General features: G+C 41.9%; 2 protein-coding genes across 2 annotated transcripts in view; one reads left to right on the top strand and one right to left on the bottom strand.

Moving 5' to 3' along the window:
• FBXO38 (F-box protein 38) overlaps positions 1 to 16,164 on the bottom strand; it is a 35,638-nt gene extending 19,474 nt beyond the window's left edge. Inside the window, 12 exon segments of the mRNA XM_084838657.1 lie at positions 54 to 273; positions 1,196 to 1,338; positions 2,866 to 3,036; positions 4,806 to 4,936; positions 5,327 to 5,420; positions 7,039 to 7,176; positions 8,218 to 8,355; positions 8,668 to 8,833; positions 10,119 to 10,282; positions 11,746 to 11,879; positions 13,504 to 13,687; positions 16,070 to 16,164. Of these exon segments, the coding sequence (XP_084694783.1) occupies positions 54 to 273; positions 1,196 to 1,338; positions 2,866 to 3,036; positions 4,806 to 4,936; positions 5,327 to 5,420; positions 7,039 to 7,176; positions 8,218 to 8,355; positions 8,668 to 8,833; positions 10,119 to 10,282; positions 11,746 to 11,879; positions 13,504 to 13,631 (1,627 nt within the window). The 5' untranslated portion in view covers positions 13,632 to 13,687; positions 16,070 to 16,164.
• Positions 16,165 to 16,975: 811 nt separating this feature from the next.
• Positions 16,976 to 20,478, top strand: ECHS1 (enoyl-CoA hydratase, short chain 1). The gene has a single exon (XM_084838656.1). It carries the CDS (start codon positions 17,432 to 17,434, stop codon positions 18,299 to 18,301), a length of 870 nt encoding a protein of 289 aa, XP_084694782.1. The 5' UTR covers positions 16,976 to 17,431; the 3' UTR covers positions 18,302 to 20,478.
• The last annotated feature ends 2,729 nt before the right edge of the window (positions 20,479 to 23,207 follow it).

Raw genomic sequence — 23,207 nt, 5'->3', positions numbered from 1 at the left:
ATTACAATAAATAAATAAAGAAATAAAGAAATAAATCTGCTTGTTGCATTTACCCTCTGCTGCAATCTGCTGTTCTTCTGCTTGTTCCTCCTGTCGCAGCTCATTCTCCTCATTTTGGTCATTTGGTTGCTGGTGGTTGTTATGGTGTATATTTGCATTATTATTCTGGTGATTATTATTGTTGTCATTATCATTGTTGGAGTTCTGATTGCTGACCAAAGCAGAGGAAACACCAATTCCTGTGCCTGCACTTAGACCTACACGAGCACACCCCTGAAATATATGAAAAGATCAATGACAGAGAACTCAGAAGAGATACAAGAACAAAATGCAGCTTAAATCAGCATTCAACTGACCCCTTTTTTTCTCAGCCTGTTAAGGAAGCACTTGTCCTTTCCCTAGTTTGGTGTGTGGATTGTCAGGCGTGAGGTGAGGGTAGACTGGAGTAGAAGCTCCAGATGATACAAAGGCAGCTATGTCTTCCTAAAATAGGAGATAGCAGTGCTGTGCCCTTTACAGCATCTATGGAGGAAAGGGAGGGGGGCTCTCTTCCAAGGAAAAGATTGTGTGTCTGGGGAGACTACAACTTCAGCTTCCTCTCTGTCTCAGCTTTTTGACAGTATTTCTCCAAACCACACTGCCAAGCAAGGCAGATAGACTCACAGAAATGTGGACATTATTACATTAAAGAAGGTACACAGCTGGTTTGTGATAAGCTTCCCATCTTCTTAACTCTTGATGTAGTCCAATGTTACAAGATTATGTGATTCCTTGGCATAACGAATATCTTAGCATGGCTTGTTAACCGTGGCTGGCTAAGGAATGCTGGGAGTTGTAGGACTTTTTTCCATCTAAACATAAATAAGTTTTCACCTTAAGCATGAAATCAAGCCAGAGAAAGAGGGAAATGGAAATATGTAGAGTAACAAGGATTCTAGTAAAATGAGATCACTGCAACAATGCATCTTTTCAGAAAGAACAAAATTCTTATAATCAGCACCTTGCCTCATAGTACTAGTATAATATGCAAAACTGAACTAGTTTTAATCTTCATGCTATTCTGTTCCTAATCCAATAACTGAACTATGTAATTAATCTGAACGTTTAAAATCAGTCAGTCAAAGGACTATTTAATTAGAAGTTTAAGTCATACTAAAACAGGACATTTAAAAAGGCACGTATTTGTTAAACTTACCTTGGGAGGTTCCCGGAACATCTGGTCCAAAGAGATAAACTCCAGGCTTGGCAGTAACTCAATAAACTGACTAAAAGAGTCTAGCTTTATTGCATGGCATCTCACCAAGGTGAGATCAAATAGCCGAGTCCACCTTGAATGATCTATGGAGGGGTAAAAAAACAAATGGGCTTATCACAAGATCTCTTACCTAATTTATCTTCCACATATGAATGTCTTTAACCTTCTTTCTTCACTTCTACTTGAGGTTTTTCTCCATTACCACCATTCTAAAAAGTTGTATTCCCTGGTTTTTCTGATACATCCACTCTTTATTGAGGGTCTCCACCTACTTAGAATGGTAAAACACAAGTGAGTGGTATCACCCAGATGTTCACTGCTATTCAGTGGCTATTCAGACTGAGTAGAGCACAGAGCAAATATTAATTCAGCCCAAAGGAACTTAGGTCCCTAACCAAAAATGTATTCTCTTTGTTTTGGTATAGACAAAACACAGCTGAATTCCAAACTAATCATCCTGGAGACTAACAAGAGCTGTGTAGCCTAGGAGCCTAGAAAGGGCATATAGAGGGAAGTCCATTCGTGACCGACCACCTTTTCATTTAACTTATATGTTTTAAAAACTACAGGTTTTAATGTACACAATCATGCCATGGACAGGAGTTCATGGGAGGACCCTTTCTGTGACCATAACTCTTGTCTCCTGAATGGAAGCTACTTCCTGTTCATAGAGTGATTGCATTGAATGCCACCCATTAAAACCTATAGGCTAAATGAAATTTCAGTCAATCACAACAGGACTTTCTCCCATATCTATTTCTTCTAGGATCCAAAAGTTCCAGGGCTATACAACTCCCATTTATTTTAAGTAGGTGGAGAACACTAATAGTGTGGATGTATCAGAACAAAGAAATACACCCCGAATGGAGTTTACAAAAAAGAAAAGAATCACTAACACAGAGAACACACCTAGTACACACAGAATGAAAAACAGCAATAAATCACTGAGGGAATCTTCAAAGTGGTTCACAAAAAGCTCAAGAAAATAAAACCATTTTGAGCTGATGTCAAAAGGTCAGGGAATCAAACCAAAACACCTTCGGGATGGTTGTTTCATAGTTAGAGGACACCACCACAGAAAAGCCCTGTTCTTGGTTGCCACCTGCCTAACCAATGAAATCAGGGACACCAGGAGGAGGACTCCAACAAAACAAACAGGCAGGTTCATATGGAATAAGGCAGGAATTCAGATAGCTGTATTAGTACATAATGTCAGACTTTTCATCACTCAGTAAGACACAAACAAAAAAAATACAGTCTTTCTGTATCCATCCATGAATCCAGATAAAATTATGTTTTTTAGCACACCCAGAGGCGAACACACTGACTATACCAGCCTTCCCCAACCTGGTGCCCTCCAGATGTTTTGGACCTCAACTCCCAGGAGCCGCAGCCAGCATGGTTAATGGCCAAAAATGCAGGGACTTACAGTTGAAAACATCTGGAGGGCACAAAGTTGGGGAAGGCTGAACTATACCCAATAATGGGATCATATTGATACATGTCTGTTAGAGGACTATAATGATCACTAACAGTAATCAATTTAATTGAGGAGCTGCATTCAGCTTGCTGAGGGACTTTACCAAATGTAGTTCTTGTGGACACAGTACCTGTGATCCAACTGCTTGGATTATGTAGATGTGGACAGTTGTATATGACAAGATATTTAATGGAAGAGAAGACTTCATTCACTGCTTTCATTCCAATGTCTGTGATGATGCCTGGATTTTCAACCACATCAGCCAAGCCATACTTCACTAAGTCTGCATTGATCATTTTACCTAGATACACACAGAAAAAAATAGCAATCTGCTCTTTCCATAATTCTCTACAGCTATCCTGGCCACTGGCTACAATTATAATTGGAGCTTGAGTTTATCTGACAACTCCAAATGATGTGAACAGCAAAGCAGGTAAAGTGAAGCTTTAAAAAAAGGGGAAATGCTAAAATGCTTTCAACATTCATCCTAATTCATCCTAATTCATCCTAAAAGACATTGGCCTATAAAGGCTATTACCTTTTATTTTGGCTCTCACTTGCATTAAACTAAAAGTTTTATCCACCAGAACTGCCCATATAATACCCCCGTGCTAGCACTACACCAGGTGGGGTGTACATGCTTTTAAAGTGTCAAACTAGATATGACAGCAGAAGACCTCTGCACAGAAGTGAACTGGGTTTGCAGTGAAATCACTATAAAGCAGAGATGCCCTCCTCCCAAACCACTATTAAAACAATTTTCTCTCAATGGGGCTCTGAGACTGAAGTAACCCTTGCTGAGAGAACAATGGCGATAAAAACTGGTGTATCAATTCCTCCCCTTCATACACTTAAACTTTCCTTGCCCCACTGCTTTATTAGGAATTAGCAGGACCCAGGTTAGATCTGCTTGCCATGCCTATTTGTGTCTTCTGTCTTAAGGAATTTGATAGGCACAATGTACTGCAGAGTTGGGGATGACAGCAAGCATGAAGAAGAAATTATACTTTAACCAACCTCCTATCTCATCTATTGAAGTGAAATACCTCCAGAGATTTCAGACATTTACAACATTTCCCTCGTGCCTGAGATAAATCTCCAGGTGAGCTTCCAAGTGGCAAATGCATGTCCCTTTCTATTCCACCTCCTACCTAAAGTCTTGCTACAGTCTTGCTCACTTCTGAAGAAAGACTGGCAGCTCCCACAAGTTTCTCCTCCTCTCTTGGCAAAGACACTCTTGGCAAAGTTTCTCCTCTTCGCAAAGATCAGGTTTGGACGACACACCCTCAATGAGCTACAGTAACCAGAGGCGCCAGGTTGCATATGGAACCCCCACTCAGGGGTTGTTGTGTCATGCGAACCCGGCGAACACGGATTATGCGAGAGTTAAACGACAAACCATAGGTTATGTGAGAGTTGTTTAACCCTCAAATAACCCACGTTCTCCAGGTTCGCACGACATGACAACTCCTGAGCAAGGGTTGCATATTCAAAATGGTGGCCACACACACCCCACAGCCTCAGCATGGGTTAAATAATCCACAATGGACTGTCATGTCATGCGAACAGCCCCAGAATGAGAGCTAGCCCTGTACTGTATTTCTATGGCTGGGGAAATACCAACATGTGTTGTGGTTATTTCTCCTGGATTTGCTTGCTTATCCGCTCTCTCTTCTGGGAGGAGGGAGAACTCACATCAATAAGCAGAAAGGAAAGGGGGAACAGATGGCAATCGCTAACTGGAGGAGATCACTAGCTGCCTTCCAGTATTTATTTGCAACAGAGTCTGTGAACGTTATCTTATCCTTCTCATGACTCTCCAAATCGGGGTTTAATTCTCACATGGGAACTCCCAATGATGCGCAGAGTTGCCACACCAGTGCCAGATGATCCCAGGAATGCATGTCTGATCTTAGAAAAGCATCAGGAGGGAGCTGGGAGAGCTTGTGTATTACACAAGGGTGTATCACAACATCTGCACTCTTTAAGATTTGAAGCATATAGAGATAAAATCCAGATCTACCCTAACAGCTGATAGGTAACCCAAAGGAAAATTGAAGGATTTCATACACTGCAGCAAAAACTCATCAACATATCCAAGATGTAGTGTTTCAAATTGAGGAAATTCCAATTCTGCCATTTTTAGTGCAGAGAATACTCCATCTTTGGTTAAGGAAGGCTGGATTCGTACTTCATGCAACCTGAAAATGGGCAAAACAAGATGTGAGAAGCTCACACACCCCATTATTTCCTAGTATAGATTATATACATGTTAGCACCCTTGACTGAAGAAAGACAATAGCAGAGGCACTTTCACTAGGCCACAATGTTCACTCATGAGGCCATACTTTGCAACTGCATTTCCTTGCAAGTCACAAACAATACAATGACAATGTTTGTTTGAGAGTGCCATTACAGTATTTATTTTATGGATGACGTTCATTGCAGAATAAGCCACAGAAGAATTGCAGTGATATTGGAATTCACCAATATCAGTACGTAGAGGTCTAGCTATACGCCTTACATACAAACATAATGATTTCATTTGACAGATAAAATTAAAAGGCGGTCTACCAATATAATACAAGTACCTTCGTGCAGCAGTTATAATGAGGTAGCCAAGGTCCACTTCCAGAGCATTCTTGCAAGCCCCCAGGACTATAGTGTGCAAATTTCTGAAGCCCCCTGTTTGATAGGTAATGAAGGAAAGAAAAACAATTTTTTCCACTGTGTGAGGAACAGTATTAAGACTCCTCAGAAGAGTTGTGTGCATAGTGTATTGGAAACACACACACACACACACACCGCCACCTGCCCATGACGTCCTCTCAAGATAGGTTATACTGATCCTTGATAGTGAAGGGCAGCCATGACTAAATTTGCTTCAACACATTACTATTTCTTGAGCAAATAATAATCTGTGTCAGAAAAAGTGTACACTTTGTAATATCCAAATAGAAGCATGTGTCTTTTTCATCATGGATGCATAGACAGGGAAGCAGCTGTCAATACCTCATTTCTGAGCTATGTACATACAGTAAAAAAGGACATCAACACTCAAACATTGACAAGAACATACTTTTCCCCCCAACACATTAACCAATTGATAGCAAACATATTGTGTGCAGTCTCTATGGGCCACACTCTCCACTCAGTGCTGCAAAGCGATTAATCCCCACTGTAACTATTTTTAAACATATGTTAAAGACCTTTTTATTTATACACGCATTTGGCTCCTGACATGTTGCTTTGGTGGTTTTAGGTTAGATTACTGTTTTATTTTAATTGTTTTGGTTTGATAGTATGATATTACAGTTGATTTGCTGGTACTTGTTTTATTAAGATTGCAAGCCACTCTGTGCTCCTCTTGGAGGAAGGGCAGGTTATAAGAATTCTAAATAAATAAAAACCAAGACTCCTCTGCTGCTTCTTTGTAGTATGCCAAATTAATCACAAAGTTCTTAAAAAATAGAACCCTCTTATTTTAAAATGCAGCATGCATTTGTACAAAAGTAGACCTCACTCACAAAATTCCTTTTTGCAATGGATGGATTGCATGGGAGTAGTTTACTTGTGCATATCAATGTAGGCTTTGGCTCACACTACACTTTGCCCCCCAAAGTGTAGGGGCACTGAAGGCACACAAGCCAAGGTTTACATGTATAGCAATGGTTCATGTGGAATAAAGATGCTGGGACCCTGAGTGGAGGAGCTCTTAGTCTTTTATGTAGTCCAGGACAAAGACGTGGTTCACACATAATGACAGCCCATGGTTTTAACAATGCCATGCATGAGCGCCACCACTTCTGCATTTACTCAACAACCTACGATTGGCCTGTTCACAGGCTGTTGACCATGACGTGCAAACCCAGAGAGCTGGCAAGTTTAGGGGCTAAACAACCCAGTGGTGAGCTCGTGGTTTAGCCCCTAAACAACCAAGCACTCTGGGTTTGCACATCACACCAAGTAACCTACAAACAGGTCAATTGTGGGCTGTTGATTAAAAGTGGAAGAGGCTGACACCCTACAGGAAGTACACCCACTCTCTCCTGCTCATCCCCAACAGCCCATGGGTACTTAGTATTTTAAAATTCAAATATTGGTTCATCTTAAAAGTAGAGAAATGTCCACTTTTACCTTTTGCCTTCACTTATGTCCTGCACATTCAGAAATAACACAAAGTCTTTGGAACTGTATACTGATAGTGATAATTTTTATAAGAGGGTACATGAAGAACTAATGGGAAACAATTCACATTTGAAAACTGTATACTATTCTCAATTCTAAAGGAGAGGCTGCATACCAGATCTCCAGCTGTCTTCGACAACATGCTGGATGAGACCTCCAAGGAAGGGAACACGAACTAATTCTAGATGTTCCAGGTTTCGAGCAGAAGCTAAGCCTGTAACCAAGGGGACATACTTCAACGAGTTTGTGGGTCCTATAGAAGAAAGAATTTTCAAACAGTCAGCTTTCACATGCGTAGATGGCCAGGTAGGCAGAGTAGAAGTTTTAGCCACCACAGCATCTATTCTATGTTGCTCTATATGCCAGATGACATTTTAAGCATCTATAGTCACACAGGAAAATGGAATCATCACTAGTACTGAAAAGAGAATGCAGAAGATGCACAAAGGTAGGCAGATGTTTCTACCTACAGTTCTGTAATTCTGCAGCACTACTGAAATTTCCTAGTTGAAGGGAAATATGTTGGTAGTAAATATATTGGAGAAAATTCCCCATTTAACTTAAAAGGAAAGTTTATCTAAATTGCTTACCCCCTTTATACCAGGCATCACAAATGGCAGTTGCCAAAACTGCCAGCAAAAATGTAGTTCAATACTCATAACACTCAACTGGCAAGAGCACAAATAACTAATCTAACAACTGAATGATTACTTAATTATCCAAACCTGCTCTGAACACAGGTCTACTTCCACTATTGAGTGTTAAGGTATTTTATTGCTTTTTATGTATTTTATTGCTTTTTATGTATTTTATTGCTGTGAGCTGCCTTGGGAGGGCTTCTGTCCAGAAAGGCAGCCAACATTCATTCATTCATTCATTCGTTCATTCAAGGTATTTATGCCCCTACAGCACTATGGCCATTATTTGTTCAGTCGTTCAGTCGTGTCCGACTCTTCGTGATCCCATGGACCATAGCACGCCAGGCCTTCCTGTCCTGCGCTCTCTCCCGGAGCGTGCTCAAGTTCATATTCATTGCATCCGTGATGCTATCTAGCCATCTCATCCTCTGCCGTCCCCTTCTCCTTTTGCCTTCAGTCTTTCCCAGCATCAGGGTCTTTTCCAGGGAGTTTTCTCTTCGCATTAGGTGGCCAAAATATTGGAGCTTCAGCTTCATTATCTGTCCTTCCAATGAGCACTCAGGGTTGATTTCCTTTAGGATGGACTGATTTGACATCCTTGCAGTCCCCACCCCCAATACAAACGTATGTGATAAAGAGACACTTTATCCTATTACCTGCACAATTTCTCATGACAAAAGTGCGTAAGCTGATGCAAAGGAAATCCTTAAAAGGCTGTGGTTTGGTGAGCCTTACCCACTTCAGATAGAGGTGCCTCAGCATTGGGATGCAAGGAATGTCAGGGACATTAACTCCTAAAATATGTGAAACAAAGCAGCAAGTCAGGTCCAAAACCCAGACATTTCAAGACAAAACACCATAAAAACAAGTAAATTGGCTTAATTTTCTTGAGGAGATTTGTAGCAGTCTGGCACTCCAAAGGAAACGAAACAGCGTTGAAGCTGAGAATGCATTTGTTTCGCCGACTGACACAAGTAGGCACTCATTCTGCTATGCAGCAAAACAATACAAAGCGCAATAGGTTCCTTTTCTGATTTCATAGCTTTAAAAAAAAAAAAAACAGAATCCTTCTGTAACTAACAGAAATACTTCTTTAAAAGTCTTACCTACTAAGTGCAAAGTTTGAATTTTAGCTCCTATTGGTATTTTTAGTTTGTTTTCAGGTGGAATTGGGAAGGCACCATTACGATTACGAAACTTCCCTAGGATGTGAACTTGTGGCATATATGTCCAAATGGCTTCTACCAGTTCCAAATGGGAAGTCTCAACACCCTAAAGGAGAAGAGTAGAGTTTAGTAAAGAGAAAACCAAAGCATCATCATAAGCAAGCAAAACCATATTACGGTCAACTAAGTATTTATATTAAATGAAAAATAACACTCAATAATGAGCTATTTCAAATAAAGACTAAAAGTACAAGCTCAACTGATGTAACAGGCAGTAATTAGCTGTATTGTTTTGCAAATTCGTTACTAGTTTATACTTAGAGCATGCACTAAGAGCAGGAGATCTAGACATCCAGTTCGCTTTTATTTGCTTATCATTTATACCCATCTTTCTATAAATCCAAGGCATCTAATACTAAAACACAATGGCAGTGCAGAAACTAGAATATCTCAGCATCATTTAAGAATATAAATTCAGTGCTATAAAACCATAAAGCAACCCATTCAGTCAGGTGAGGTCTTTTGAGGCCTTTGTAAGAAGTTCAAAGAAACATTTCAAATTATTTGTGTGTTTTTAAAAGGCTATGAGTTAGGGCCCAGACAAGCCTCTCACAGCAAAGAATTCCAAAGTGTTGTATGGTTGGAATCACACTATGGAAAACATAATATGGCTCCAATGCAAGCAAGCAGTAAACCAATCAATCAATCTCAGCAAATGCTGCAGAATGCAGAGAAACGGAACTTTAAGTTGTGGTAAGTGTTTAGGCGTCACAGTTGAAGTGTAAACATTTTCATGCACACAGGCAGTGTCTGCTAAAGCACAAACAACAGAAGGGAAACTGGAGGGGGCTTCTAGCTATCAATGGACATTGACACAACTTCTAGTGCCTCTCTAAACCTGTACATCATGTCTAGCCACAATTCTGAAGATACCGATCTTCTCTGTCACTTTGTGATAATGTATTGGACCAGAAAAATATTTGTTTTCTTATTCTGCAAATAATCCACATACTGTAAAAACAAAATTAAGTGTACATATGATACACTTAAATCATATGAATTAATGCAGATATGTGCAGATCTTTGAACACTATATTTCAGTCACATATTTGTGGCTTTTTTAAGAGTTGAGATTTAAGGGCAGAATTCCAGATTTAATTAAAATAACATAAGCTTAGTCACTGAATTTAAAATTACAGTTGCTTCAGCTGCTTAGATGAAACACAGATTTAAGTGAATGCAATCCATGAGATAAAACATCATCTGCCTTTTCATAGAAGCATCTCCCCCCACCCCCTGCTTCACCGGCTCCTTCTCCCCGCCAAGTGTTATCAAGAATCACAACAGTCAAATGAAGATGTAGATTTACATTTTGAACATAAAACACTTACTAATAGATTTGGGCAAGCTTGCAAGGCTTCTAGAACTCCAGGAATGCTGAAAGCTTCATAGCCACGAACTCTTCGCCTGTCAAGGTGCCTGGGATGAAGCCCATACAGCTGCTCAATGTCTGGCATTTTCTTCAGCAAGGTCAGGAAACTGGAGTCTGTGAATCCTGGGAAGATGACACATTTTATCTTTAAGTAAGAAGGGATGTCTAGATGTAGAAAAAGACTAATGGTGTAGTTTTCGGTCCACAAAAAAACAAGACTTGGGGCCCAACAGGCAAGGATTTTTCTCGCTGTCTGCTTTATTTTACCATGCGTGAACTACCACCCATGCTTGGCAAAGTGAAAACAAGGGACCATATACTTCATTTTGTAATTCTAGACCTCAAAGGCAAGACTACAGAACTGCATAAGTACTGCACCACTAAAATAACAACAAAAATTGAACTACATATAAAAAAGGGGATGAGACTGATCTGTCAAATTTTGACTGAAGTACTAGTGCCAAAAAGGGGCAAACTTAATTTGGGCACAATCCAAACTGATGCACTTTAAAGTCCTGTGGGTTTCAACTGGAGAATAAAGCACATGTTTAATTCCCACGAAGTACAATGGGAGTAAAGGTGCTTACCTCTGGTTGGATGTTATATTTTGTTTGACAAGCTTTCCCACCATGTATTTTTGTTGGCTTGTTTTGAAATTGAGCATATTATGTTCTTGGTCTTGTGCTCACAATGCACTGTTTGACTAATATTTCCTGTTAACTAAGTAAGGCCGGCTAGGCCATTGTTCCTTCAGGCGTCCTCGTTTTCCCTTATAAAGACCGGCACCGTGTTCCTCTTTTTGTATCTACGACAATTTTCCCCAGCCTTCCTGACTCCTCAAGAAGATTGCTAAAAACTTTGCAATAATTTCAGCCACTCTAGGGATCAAGTCTCCATTGATCCAGAGAAATCTTTACATTTAACTCACTTCTATTTAAATCTGCCTCATCACTTCTGCCTGGCCTTAGCTACCTGATCACAGTTTGCTTTCTCCTAAAATATGAAAAAGATATTAAGAAGCTCTGCCTTCTCTTCATTATGTGTAAGCTCCCCTACAACTTGCACCATAGGCTCTACATCATCTATGGCAATTCTCTTGTTTTTAACCTATTTACAGAATGGACAAACTGTCTTTTAGGGAAGCTTGTTTGACATTACTAATATTCTGAGTGAGGAAAACTGTGTGAAAACTATTGGTCCAAATCATTATGAAGTTTAGTGATGATCCATTCCTGCTCTTTTTCCTGAATATTGTATATTTATACTCTTTGGCATGTCATGTTAGCAATAAAAGGTAAAGAGCTGCTATCATAATCATTTTCTTAAAAAATAAAATAATTTAAAAGAAATTTTCTATAGGAGTTGTATGAGGAGTGCGCTATAGGAGTGCACTTTCATGAAGAAAAGAAGTAGCTAGCACTGGAATGTGTCCTGAAAAAACACTGTAAAGTCCTGTGCATGTAGGAAGTGCTATATACATCTTAAAAGACTCCTTGAGCAGATTTTTAAAAATAGCTGTCAATAATAGTTATGCACAAAATATATAACAGTCTTAAATAACTGTCTTAAATAAGAAGAGCACTCACCAGTGGGCATGTATTCCCACCAGCGACCTGCGCAGAGATCCACAACCTTCACCACTCTCAAGTACAGTGTGACGGCTTCCTTTAGCTTCCGGGAGAGGCATTCCATGCACATGATATCCTGTAGGGGAAGATACCTTCAGGAGAAGGGGAAAACAGGATTAATCCTCAGATAGTTCCTGTCTTCTACTATTATACCAAAAATCCAGATGATGCTGTACTCGTCCACACACAACCACAGCATGGAATAAATTCAGCAGTGAATAAAAGTGGAATTGTACTAAAAGAGTACAATCTGGTAACAAAGAAGTGCAATATAGCTCTCAAATATGCAGGACACTCAAATTCAAACCTAGTTTGACTATAGACAGTGCAATTGCAGCTAATACTGCTTTTTACCACATGAGAGAATCTAAGCAGATGTTTTAGTAGAACCTGGAAAAGGGCTAGATTTGCCAAAACAGTATGGGTTTCTCTCTATTTACCTTACAGGCAGGTAAATAGTAAGCAACGTTCATACACAATGCTTTCAAGTCTCATAATGATTGTTATACCCAACTCTCATGATTTGGGGGGCTAGCTCTTTGATTATGAAAATTAGGATTTAGCGCTACACCTAGGTCACCCTAACTCAATGGAACCTGGTGAAAAGGATCATGTCCAAAGAATATATTTCCCCCAAATAGTGAGAAATCTGCAATCTATAAAACATTTATTGCATTATTGTTCTGGATGCTACATGGAAGCTTCTTGAAAGGCTTCCAAATTAAAATTAAAAAGCCCTAGAAAGGAAATTCCACAACTGGGCAGTACAACCAAGAAGGCCCCACTCTGTACCATAACATATATTACTTCATGGCCAGATGGTATTCAGAGCAGGTCTTCCTCTGTAGGTCCTAATCTTTTCCTGATTATGTTAGCTGCCTTGGGTCTTCTTTTCAGAGGAACATTTGACATTCAGCAAATGCATCAATGAACAAAATTAATTCCTTCTGTTCTCCAATGAAACTGTACTGCATACTTCAATCAAAAGAACATAATGGATGACTGGAAAAAGCAAGTATTGTTAAATAGCAGGTAAGGGTATACAAGCTTGCATATGCGCCATAGTACTGGGATGTTCAGTCAAAAAGCCTCCAATGTGCTGATAAAGACAGCACAGTATAAAACCCAACACTAATTTTCTTGCTCAGCAACAAGACATACAAAGTAGTTCCTTAATGCCAAAGTGCTGTTAAACAGACAAATATTGTTTCTTCTGCACCTGACTAATCACAAACATATTACAGGTACATAATGACATATTTGGCAAATCACTTTTTATTTGCCTGGGTTGGATCCAGGATCTGCCTTCTGTGAGAAGGGATATGCCATGAGAGGAAGGGCTTCACTTCCAGAACCTCCCTCTGCCTGATTTTTGGGGGTCCCCCTCCCCATCCCTTTCAGCAGGGTCTCTGACTCTGTCTAGCATTTTCACAGGACTGGAGGGGCTGCCAAGTCCACTTCCACCAGCGCAGTTGATCCAGTTTAAATACGGATACATCCCCTTATCTGTACCAGCAATTCCAAAAATACAAGTAAACACATCTCTGAAGAAACTCATTTGGTGCGGTTTAGAGCCCCAAAGTCTATACTGAAGCAGCTGTATGTACATATGTTTTATTGCAATTTTTCAGTTGGAAAGATAATTTAGTTTTGTCATCAGGTAACTACAATGAATAGCACAAAGTGCCAAAAACAAAAACACGATTTCTAACCTACCTAAAAATATGGCAAAGCACTTCATGTGAAAGCTGGTTCATATAGTCCTTCAGCTCAGCAGCTTTAATACATATGGGGCCTTCCCTACTTGTGGAACATACTTTCACATTTTTCCGTCTAGGCCCCATTTTGGTGATGTTTGTCGATTAAAGGGGTCAGGTGCTGTGAGGCAGATACAATGAAACTGAAAGAGAAAAATGGTAACATGGAGAGAATATAATCATTCAAGTTATCATATAGAAACTGAAGAGAAAATAGTAATAGTAATGGAGAGAATATAATAATTAAAATTGACATATAGAAAATCAGTACAAGACTTCTCACCACCAAATTTAAGAAATAAGCAAGCCATAAATAAAAGCATATTTCTAGAAAGATACAAATTACAATCTCTCACACATGCAAATTCTCCCATCAGAAATAAAGACTGAAGAAATTTTCTGGTCAGAAAAGGCCAATTAGTAAACAACTAATTGGGATCTCTTGTGTAAAATTCTCATAAGGTTAAGCTACATGTCGTTTCCTCAGCAGGCAACTTTTGGAAAACAATTTGTAAGGATGAAGTTCTGTGACACCTTAAGGCTAACATATTATGTCACAAATTTATGCATGCTAGAGCCTACTTTCTAAAATGAACAAACTGACTAGAAAAGTTACTGCTGGAAGTTACACACCAGAAGGAGGAAGATCTAACCTAAAGACACACATTATAGAGCTGTCCACAACTACAGCTTCTCATCCTGCACATATGCAGAGTGGCGGACACATGCTTTCTTCATGTATACTTTTTCGTAACTGAAATAGGAAAGCCAGTTGCAACACATTCAGGAGCCCTAATGATTTTATTGCAAATTTAAAAGCATTTATAGAATTATAGCCACAGGACGCACACACAAGAACACTAACAACACAGTCCTTAACATGTCATCTCAGACACAAACACCACTGAGTTCAGTGGGGCTTACTCCCAGGTAAGTGGATACAGGATTGCAGCCTTGCAAGCGAAATGTACTTGAGACAAGGGGGAGGTATGTGTGTACATCAAATCACAAAACAGATATACTTTTATAGAAATTTATACAACATTTAAGACACAACCTTGTGCATATTTACTTGGAGTAAATCCCCCTGTACTCACCGGGGCTTACTTCCAAAGAAACATTCACAGGCTCAGGCTGCTAGTTCATTCAAAATTGTGAACAGCCACTGTTAATAATGTAATTGTCACTACCTATACTTTCTGCATTTAATTTCCCTCTGACTTCACTGTTTACACCAGCCCCCACTGATATGTATGTATTTCTATAACTCAAGGTATTACTTCATAGCTCTGCTGAAGTGAACTGTAGTCCATGAAACCTTATGCCATCATAATCGTGTTGATTTGTAAGACGCCACAAGAGTCTTAGGGAGCAATCCTATGCATATTTAGACAAAAAAAGTCTTACAACTCCCAGCATCCCGCAGCCAGCATGGGAGTTGTAGGACTTTTTTCTGTCTAAACATGCATAGGATTGCACCCTGAGTTGTTTTTGCTGCAACAGCCTAACACGGCTACCCCTCTGAAAATCTGAACAATTTGTTTGTGCTGTATCTCTCAACTGGAATCAAATAATACTACTCAGCAGAATAGAATGCAAAATTTTAAAACTGTATTTAAAGTTAATAAAATAACTTTTTTTTATTATGCTATTGCATTTTACAGTTTTAATTTTTGCTTTGTGAACTGCCCAGAGAACTCTACTGGGCAATACAAAAATGGAATGAATAAATAAAATTAGAATATAACAGTATAGGAAAGCATAAACAAGTTTTAATATGAAACACTTTGCATACATTTTGAAGCTGGTTTTTCACTCTTGATCCAAGAAAATCACCGATTCGCTCTTCCTTCACATTATTTGAGAAGAAAACGGCAATTCAGGCCATCGTTACCATTAATCAATAAGACTGTGTGTAATGTCAAACAAGAAGAAAAGGGGACTAAGTGAGAGGAGCCTCTAGACTGGAGCCGCTGGGTGATAACTGAAGATGCCGTAAACGGCAGAACAGGCTTCCCAAGAACAAGACAGACAGGGGTGGGGGAGAGGGAAAGAGCTGCTTGTTTCTCTGTCCCTTCCTTTCTCCGGGGTGCATCCAATTTCTTTTCGCCCGGCAGCGGCAGGAAAAGGGCCATCCTCGCAAGTCAAGGCTCTAAACCTGGGCGCATATTTTTGGAAGCGCCCCACTAAAAACACCGGAGTTTCTTCTCACGTAAACATAGTCGGCGTCCGGCTGTAAACAGGCCCCGAAACCGCGGGCCGAGAAGGAAGCGAAGGGCGGGCGGGCCTGGGGCGGGCATTCGGAGGGGTCACCCCGCCGCCCGGCCGCCGCTGGTGCCGCTGCCACCCCCTCCTCGCCGCCAGCAGGGAAGGGGAAGGTTGGAGGTCAGCGCGGGCTGGCTCGCCAAGAGGCGCCCGGCGAGAGCCGGCTCGGAGGCGGTGACAGCAGCAGCCCCTGTCAGCCGGGCCGTCACTTCCCCTCCCCCTCAAGGGCCAGTAGCCCACCAGAGGCAACCACCGCTCACCTGCCCGGCCGCCGCCTCTTAGTGGGGCGCTGGTCCGACGCGCAACTCCAGCGGGAGACGCTTCCTCCCAGCGCTATACAGCGCTTCCGCTTCCTGCCCGTCATCGGGCACTTCCGGAGATCCCCCCCTTCTCTCCAAAGGGATTCCAAAAAACACGCGCCTGCCTCGCAATCTGCTCTTCCGGCTCGGATTAGAACGCCCCGTACGCGAGGCGAGGGCGGCGGCGGGGGAAGCACGTCGGAATCGTTTTTTCCTGTGCAGTGCTATATTTATAAATGGGGCAAAATTACATCATCAAATTGTGATTGTGGGGCTGAAAAACAAACCATCCAACATCTAGTGACAGAGTGTCAAAACCGAGCCTACACTGGAGACTTTGCTGATTTCCTGGCTGTGACAACCGAAGTAAAAAACTCTTATCTGTAACCTAGGCATACGGTTGTAATTTTCCTGTCTGCATTTTATGTTTCATATTTATTATGCTCTGTGTTTTTATTGTAACGCGATGTGAATGTGCCATACGATAAATAAATAGTGCTATGGAATAATCGTGTTATCTCCCTAAACAGACTCTCCCCTCACCAGGTGAGGCTGCAACCGAGCGGGCTATTAGAACTCTAATTTTTTTTCGTTATAGAAAGAGAGAAAAGTGTAACTCAACGGATGAATTTACGCATTCTGTAAAGACGGGAGAATTGCCTTCTTTCTAGTCCTATGTAGCTTGTTCTCTGCGTCTCGGGGCAAAGGGCGTGATACTGTCCAAGCATCGAAAGGAAAGGGAGACTGCAAATGACAGGCTTTACTCCAAGCGGGGGCCTTTCAGATCTTTTAGACCCCAATGTTTCTGGAACCTACGATTCCCAGCATTCCTATCCGTTAGCCGTCCTGGCTGGGGCTGATGGGAACTGAAGCCCAAGCACCGAAGGTGCTTCGGGTAGAAGGTGCCTGGGTGCCCTGGAAGGTGCCTGGGTAGAGAAGGCTGCTTTCAAACCTAGGCAGCAGGTGCAAACTCAACAGGTGAAGCCTTTTCGTCGGTGAGTGTACAACCGTTGAACTTCTGCATGCCATAAAGCATCAGGGTGGCTGGTGTTAAAAAGTCCTTGCCTGGCGTTTCGAGATACGCGGGGGCGGAGGAAGAGACCTGGAGTATTTCAAAGTCCTGCCGCGGAAGGAAGCCCCTAGCGCGCCTGCCTTCCTTCCTCCACCCGCCGCCTGCCTCCTTTCAAAATCTCGATTCCCGTGCGTTGCCGCCCTTCTCGCCCCGCACATGGCGGGCCCTGCCGAGTGGGAACCAGAGGTCTTGCCGAGGAGCCATTGAGCCTGCAGCCCCGGCCGCCCTCTGCCTCCCTCCCTGCCGCCAGCATGGCCGCTGTGTGCGTCCTTCGCCGCCTGGCCCGCCTGCCCGCCGCCGCCCGCCCGCTGCCGCCCCGCCGCTTCCTCACCGGCGCCGCGCAGTTCCAGTACATCGCGGTGGAGAAGCGAGGGGCCGCGCAGAACGTGGCCGTGATCCAGCTGAACCGGCCCAAGGCCCTGAACGCGCTGTGCGATGGGCTGGTGCGCGAGATGAACGAGGCCCTGGACTCCCTGGAGCAGGACCCGGCCGTGGGCGCCATCGTCATCACGGGCAGCGAGAAGGCCTTTGCTGCCGGGGCGGACATCAAGGAGATGCAGGGCAGGACCTTCCAGGAGTGCTACGGGGGCAATTTCCTGGCGCACTGGAACCGGGTGGCCAGCGTCAGGAAGCCGGTCATCGCCGCCGTCAACGGCTATGCCCTCGGGGGCGGCTGCGAGCTGGCCATGATGTGCGACATCATCTATGCCGGGGAGAAGGCCCAGTTCGGGCAGCCCGAGATCCTCCTGGGCACCATTCCCGGCGCCGGTGGCACCCAGAGGCTGACCAGGGCCGTGGGCAAGTCGCTGGCCATGGAGATGGTCCTCACGGGCGAGCGGATCTCTGCCCAGGAGGCCAAGCTGGCGGGCCTGGTCAGCAAAGTCTGCCCCGTCGACAAGCTGCTGGAGGAAGCCGTGGGCTGCGGAGAGAAGATCGCCAAGAACTCTAAGCTGGTGGCAGCCATGGCCAAGGAAGCGGTGAATGCCGCCTTTGAGATGACCTTAGCGGAGGGGAACAAAGCGGAGAAGAGGCTGTTCCATGCCACCTTTGCCACAGACGACCGGAAGGAGGGGATGACTGCCTTTGTAGAGAAGAGAGAGGCAAATTTTAAAGACCACTGATCCACCGGTCACCGGTGGATCGCCGATCATAGCCACCGATATGTGCAGAGCATGCTTGGATGTGTGGCTGGCTGCCTGACAGGTGGCTGCCTGAAGAGATACTGCCTGTATTCATCCAGTTTGCATTGCTGCCAGAAGAGGCCTTTAATTGCACACCTCTGCAGGGGTGGGCAGTAAGTAGATCTCCAGATATTTTGCACTTCAACTCTCAGCATGCTTGACCTTTAGTCATGCTGGCAAGGACTTCTGGGAGTTGTAGTCCAAAACATCTGGAAATCTACCTTCTGTCCACCCCTGCTCCAAAGGGGCTGCCTTCTGCTTGCCAGGAAGCTGATGTGTGTCATGGGGCAGACTCATACTGTGTAATGCTGTTTATCCATTTCTTTTATAAGAAAATAATTAGAAGTAATTATTTCCCCCAGTTCCCATTAAATAAGCTTTTGGGGATCACACTTCGCTGAAGATGGCTTGGATTGCATAGCTATTGTATCTTTTCTATTTGTTTGGCTGTAGTATATGACGCTAACTTATACTGCAGTGCCAGATGTTGGGAGTGTTACACACGCACACCCATGGCATTAAGCCTCTTCCCACAACTCAGATTACACATTCTGCCTCCAAATAGGGGTGAGTGGGAGAAGATGTGTTAATGCCTTCCATACTCCTGTAGGCCTTTGGCAGATGTTTGCCAAGTGCGGTTGTCTTTTGGTTAAATCCGTTCCTGTTATATACCTATTGCCACTTGCAGAATTTTGCTGCTCTGGTGGTGAGTCTGAGTTGTAGCTGATGCATCACAGATGGGCAAGACTGCAGGACATGTCTTGTGTGTTTGTATATGGTTAAGAAGCCTATAAGCTCTGGTCTGTAGTCAGATATATACTGGTGGGTGAAAGGGGTAAGGATATGTTGGTGGGGGTGCTTCCTACATCAATGCAAAGAGCAAAACAAAGTGGAAAAGTTGCATTAACTTCATGATTGTAATAATGAATTTCTTTAATAAAATTAAATCATATAAAAGAGACTTGATTGCCCTGCCTTTCACCTCGCTCTGCCAGCCCTCTGATGACACAACTACATGCAAGTCTACTCAGATGCAAATCTTACTGTGTTCAATGGGGCTTACTCCTCGGTAAGTGTGTTTAGGATAGCAGCTTGAATTGTCATTCTGTGGGTGGCAAACCCACAACATCCCATTCCTACGTCTCATATACCGACACAGTCCTTATCAATGCTTCTGGTTTAAAATTCAGCTGTTTTTCTACTCCCAGCTTTTAATTCAAAGTATATGCAGTTTTCATGAGAAGTGCAATGAGACAGAGTAACTCCACTCTACATCCATTGAGAGTCATGTCTAATGGCAGTCTTCAGTTTTCTCCAGAAGTTCGGACTATGTCACAACAGCCTTATCTATGCCTCTGACATCTGTGCTTCATTTTGCCGCTGTCACCTTTGTTGTGTTTCTTGGGTCCCAAAGTGACTTGGATCAGAAGTAGAAAAAAAGAGAAACACTGCTGCATTTGAAGTAACTTCCACCTGCCCTGTGTCAGAAGCCACAATTTGATTTATAATAACTGGATTCAATTTTAAGATAATTTCTTGCAGGTGGATTTTGTTGTTACAGCAATATTTCACACACACACACACACACCCCCCCCACTGCACATAATATCTAGGCAGCTATGCATTCCATGAATGGCAATCATGGTCCAGTTCTCCCCAGGTTGAGGGAAATTTCCCTTGGTGCAGGGAAATTTTAATAAAAGGAGAGGAAGAAGGGATTTTTAAGAAGTGGCTAGTTGTGTAGAAGACCAATTGCTGATTCCCGGTGCAACCCTATACTCACTTACCTGGGAGTAAATCCCATTGAACTCAGTGGGGCTTACATTTGAGTTGACTTACTGAGCAGCTTACTTTGGATTGCACTGTTACGCTCACATTTCACCCTTGAAAGTGCAGCTGTGGTTTGTGAATTAGGGTGGGGCAGCCTTTCCCAATGTGATGCCCTCCCAGATGTGTGGCCATGCTGGCTGGGGATGATTGGAATTTAGTCTAACACATCTGGAGGGCACCTGGTTGGGGAAGACTGGAGCAGGGGTTAGGAAATCATTGGCCTCTGGGAGCCAAAGGGCCAATGTTAAAAGGAAAATTGAGTGTGTTTTATTTCAATAAATTAAACATAAGCTGAACTCTTCAGGTATCACTTCACTTCTACACACCACACCCCCCCCCCAAGCCACCAACTTTTGTCCTAATATATTTGGCTTAGCTTGGATATGTTTTTTAAAGGCACGTTCTGCAGAATACTGCACCTTGTTTCAGTTTGGTCTCAGTAATGCATGTCTCAACGAAAGAATCCTAACCATTTTGGTGTAATATTTCTATGCCTGAAATAGCATGAATGACATCCAGCATTCTAACATGATGTCTTACGTTGGGGCAACTTGGGTGATGTTGCAGTGTTTCCTATCCACACATTTGTTGTGGAGTATTTCTCTACTGGGGTGTGAAAGGCAGAGTCCACTCACTGTGTGTGTTTATTCTTTGGTGCTAGCAAATGACTGGAATATATTTATTTTACCGAACTACCAAGCAAGACAACAGAGAGCAGCTTTGTGTAGCCAAGGCATTTCAAAAGATGGACACTGGAGATTTTACAATGAATTCTTCACTCTTTTGACATGATCCATTCCTCTTAGCACCTGCTCTTCTACAGCTTAACCTAGGGGGTGGGGAAAAGAAAATTATTAGGAAATCATCTAGCCGTTAAAGCGGTCAGGGTTAATCAGAAATGGTCAAGAAGCTAAAAAAAGATGATGAGAAATTCTGCATGAGTTTATGCTTTCAGCCACTTGTCTCACTACATACAAATGATTTCATTTATTTATTCATTTTATACCATCCAGTAGCCAAGGTTCTCTGGGCAGTTCACAACAATTATAAAAGAAAAACACTACAGAAACTTTAAGATACAAAATTTTAGAAACAATTTAAAAGGGCTAAAAACTAGTTGCAATAACAAATTATGGAAGGGCTGGTAGCAAAAAAAACCCTTTTTGCTTATGTAGGGATGCAACTCGAGATGTAAAATTTCTGGAATTCTCAAAGACATGGGAGAAAAAACTCCCCCCCCCCCAGAAAAAAATGGAAACGTTGGAAAAAGTTGAAAAATAAGCTATACTTAGTTTATTAGGGTTCTTCAGATCTAAGTTACTTGGTCGCTTTAGGACAGTCTTTCCTAACCTGGTGCCCTCCAGATGTTTTGGACTTCAGCTGCCTGCCATCAGCCTCAGGCAGCATGGCCAATGGTATTGTATTTCAAAAGCTGGGCACTGTATTTCAAAAGATCCGGAGGGCACCAGATTGAGGAAGGCTGCTTTAGGAACATAAAGCAGCCTTTCTGTTCCTAAAGTTATGTATAACTTAGTTAGCTCATAAAATTATTATATTTAAAAACTTCTAAAAGTAAACTCAATAAATTTGTAAGTATTATCTGAATAAACTATACTTTTAAATTTCATATACTAAACATGATGATTTTATGAGCAAACCAAGTTATACATGACATATTTTTGGTTCCTATTTTATGTTTGACTGGAGGGGACTAATCTGAAACATCTGAATCAACTTAGACACCAGAAGAAGCAGGAAGAACTGGAGGCAGAGGAAGACTGGTGTACAGCATCTGTTCCTGTTTGTAAGGAAGTTTAGAGAAATTCATAAACCTGTTCCTGTTTGTGGGGTGGAGTTTAGGGAAATCTGGTCTGAAGGAAAAGCTATTGAGATTTTATTTAGTTGGGAAAGAGTCGGCTCAGGAATGGTAAGCAACCATATTTGATTTAATTTGGGAAACTTTCAGCAATCTCAACCTGTTATTTGAAGAGTGAACATCTTAATTTTTTGTTCATTTTTTTAAAGGTTTTCCTCTAGTGGTAGCGTCTGTCCCATGCCTACACCATAGGAACCAGGCTATTGAGTTTATTTTAGGCAGAGAGTGTTTATTGTAGTGGCAGCAGTTAAAAGGTTTTTATAGCTGCCTGAGGCAGCATTCCCTTGTGAAGTCTAATTGAAAACTGAAAAACTGGTAGTGAGTTCTATGGACCCAAGCCTCAAAGTTAATTAAAACAAAACCATAGATGGGTAATCCACATGCTGTTCCATTGCATCTGGTGACAGTGGCTGGGTAACCTACAGTGTTTTTTCACATGTGGGTTTTAGATTAGAACTACATTAATTGATTGCTACAGCATCTAACCAGAACAAGCCCAGAAACACAGGACTCTGAAGTGTTAAGAATGCACATTTTGTTCCATATTATGATATGGTGAATCTGCTCACATATTGGGAAACTGAGCACAACTAGAGTATCCTCAAATGTCTATCAGTAAAAGATAAATCAGATCAACAATTTTAATAAGGAATTGAAGAATTACCTATGCTGGGAATCTTACAGAGAGGATTAAAAAAACATTTCCCACCATAGCTTCATTATTTATTGAGTGCCGTTTTTCTGGGTAGAACGATGGGGTACAATTCAAATAGATAAATATATTTACAGAAATTTTATATCGCTTAGTCTTTCTATAAAAGTCTGATTACATAGTTTTTAGAAATCATTTTGGGAGAATAAAGCCTGGGTAACAATATATAAACACCTTGTCTTAAATATTTTATTCATCATAAAAAAAAATCATAATCCAAAGCTGTTAAATTTTTCCATGGCGGGGGTGGGGTGGGGGGAACCAAAAACAACCCTTGGAAAGAAAAAAAAGCAGGAATTTTTTTTAAAAAAAACTTCTGTGTTTTCCCCAACTCATCTCTAGATGCAGCTCTCACTGGATCTGGTTGTACTTTAAGTAAACATGTTTGGGATTGTATTGTAGCATATCAAATATTTAATTATCTTTCA

This window comes from Heloderma suspectum, chromosome 2 (genome assembly GCF_057233095.1).
Source record: "Heloderma suspectum isolate Gila_16-S chromosome 2, 16-S_ref, whole genome shotgun sequence".
In the NCBI taxonomy this organism is placed as follows: Eukaryota; Metazoa; Chordata; class Lepidosauria; order Squamata; family Helodermatidae; genus Heloderma; species Heloderma suspectum.
This window is presented reverse-complemented; position numbering and strand designations above follow the sequence as displayed.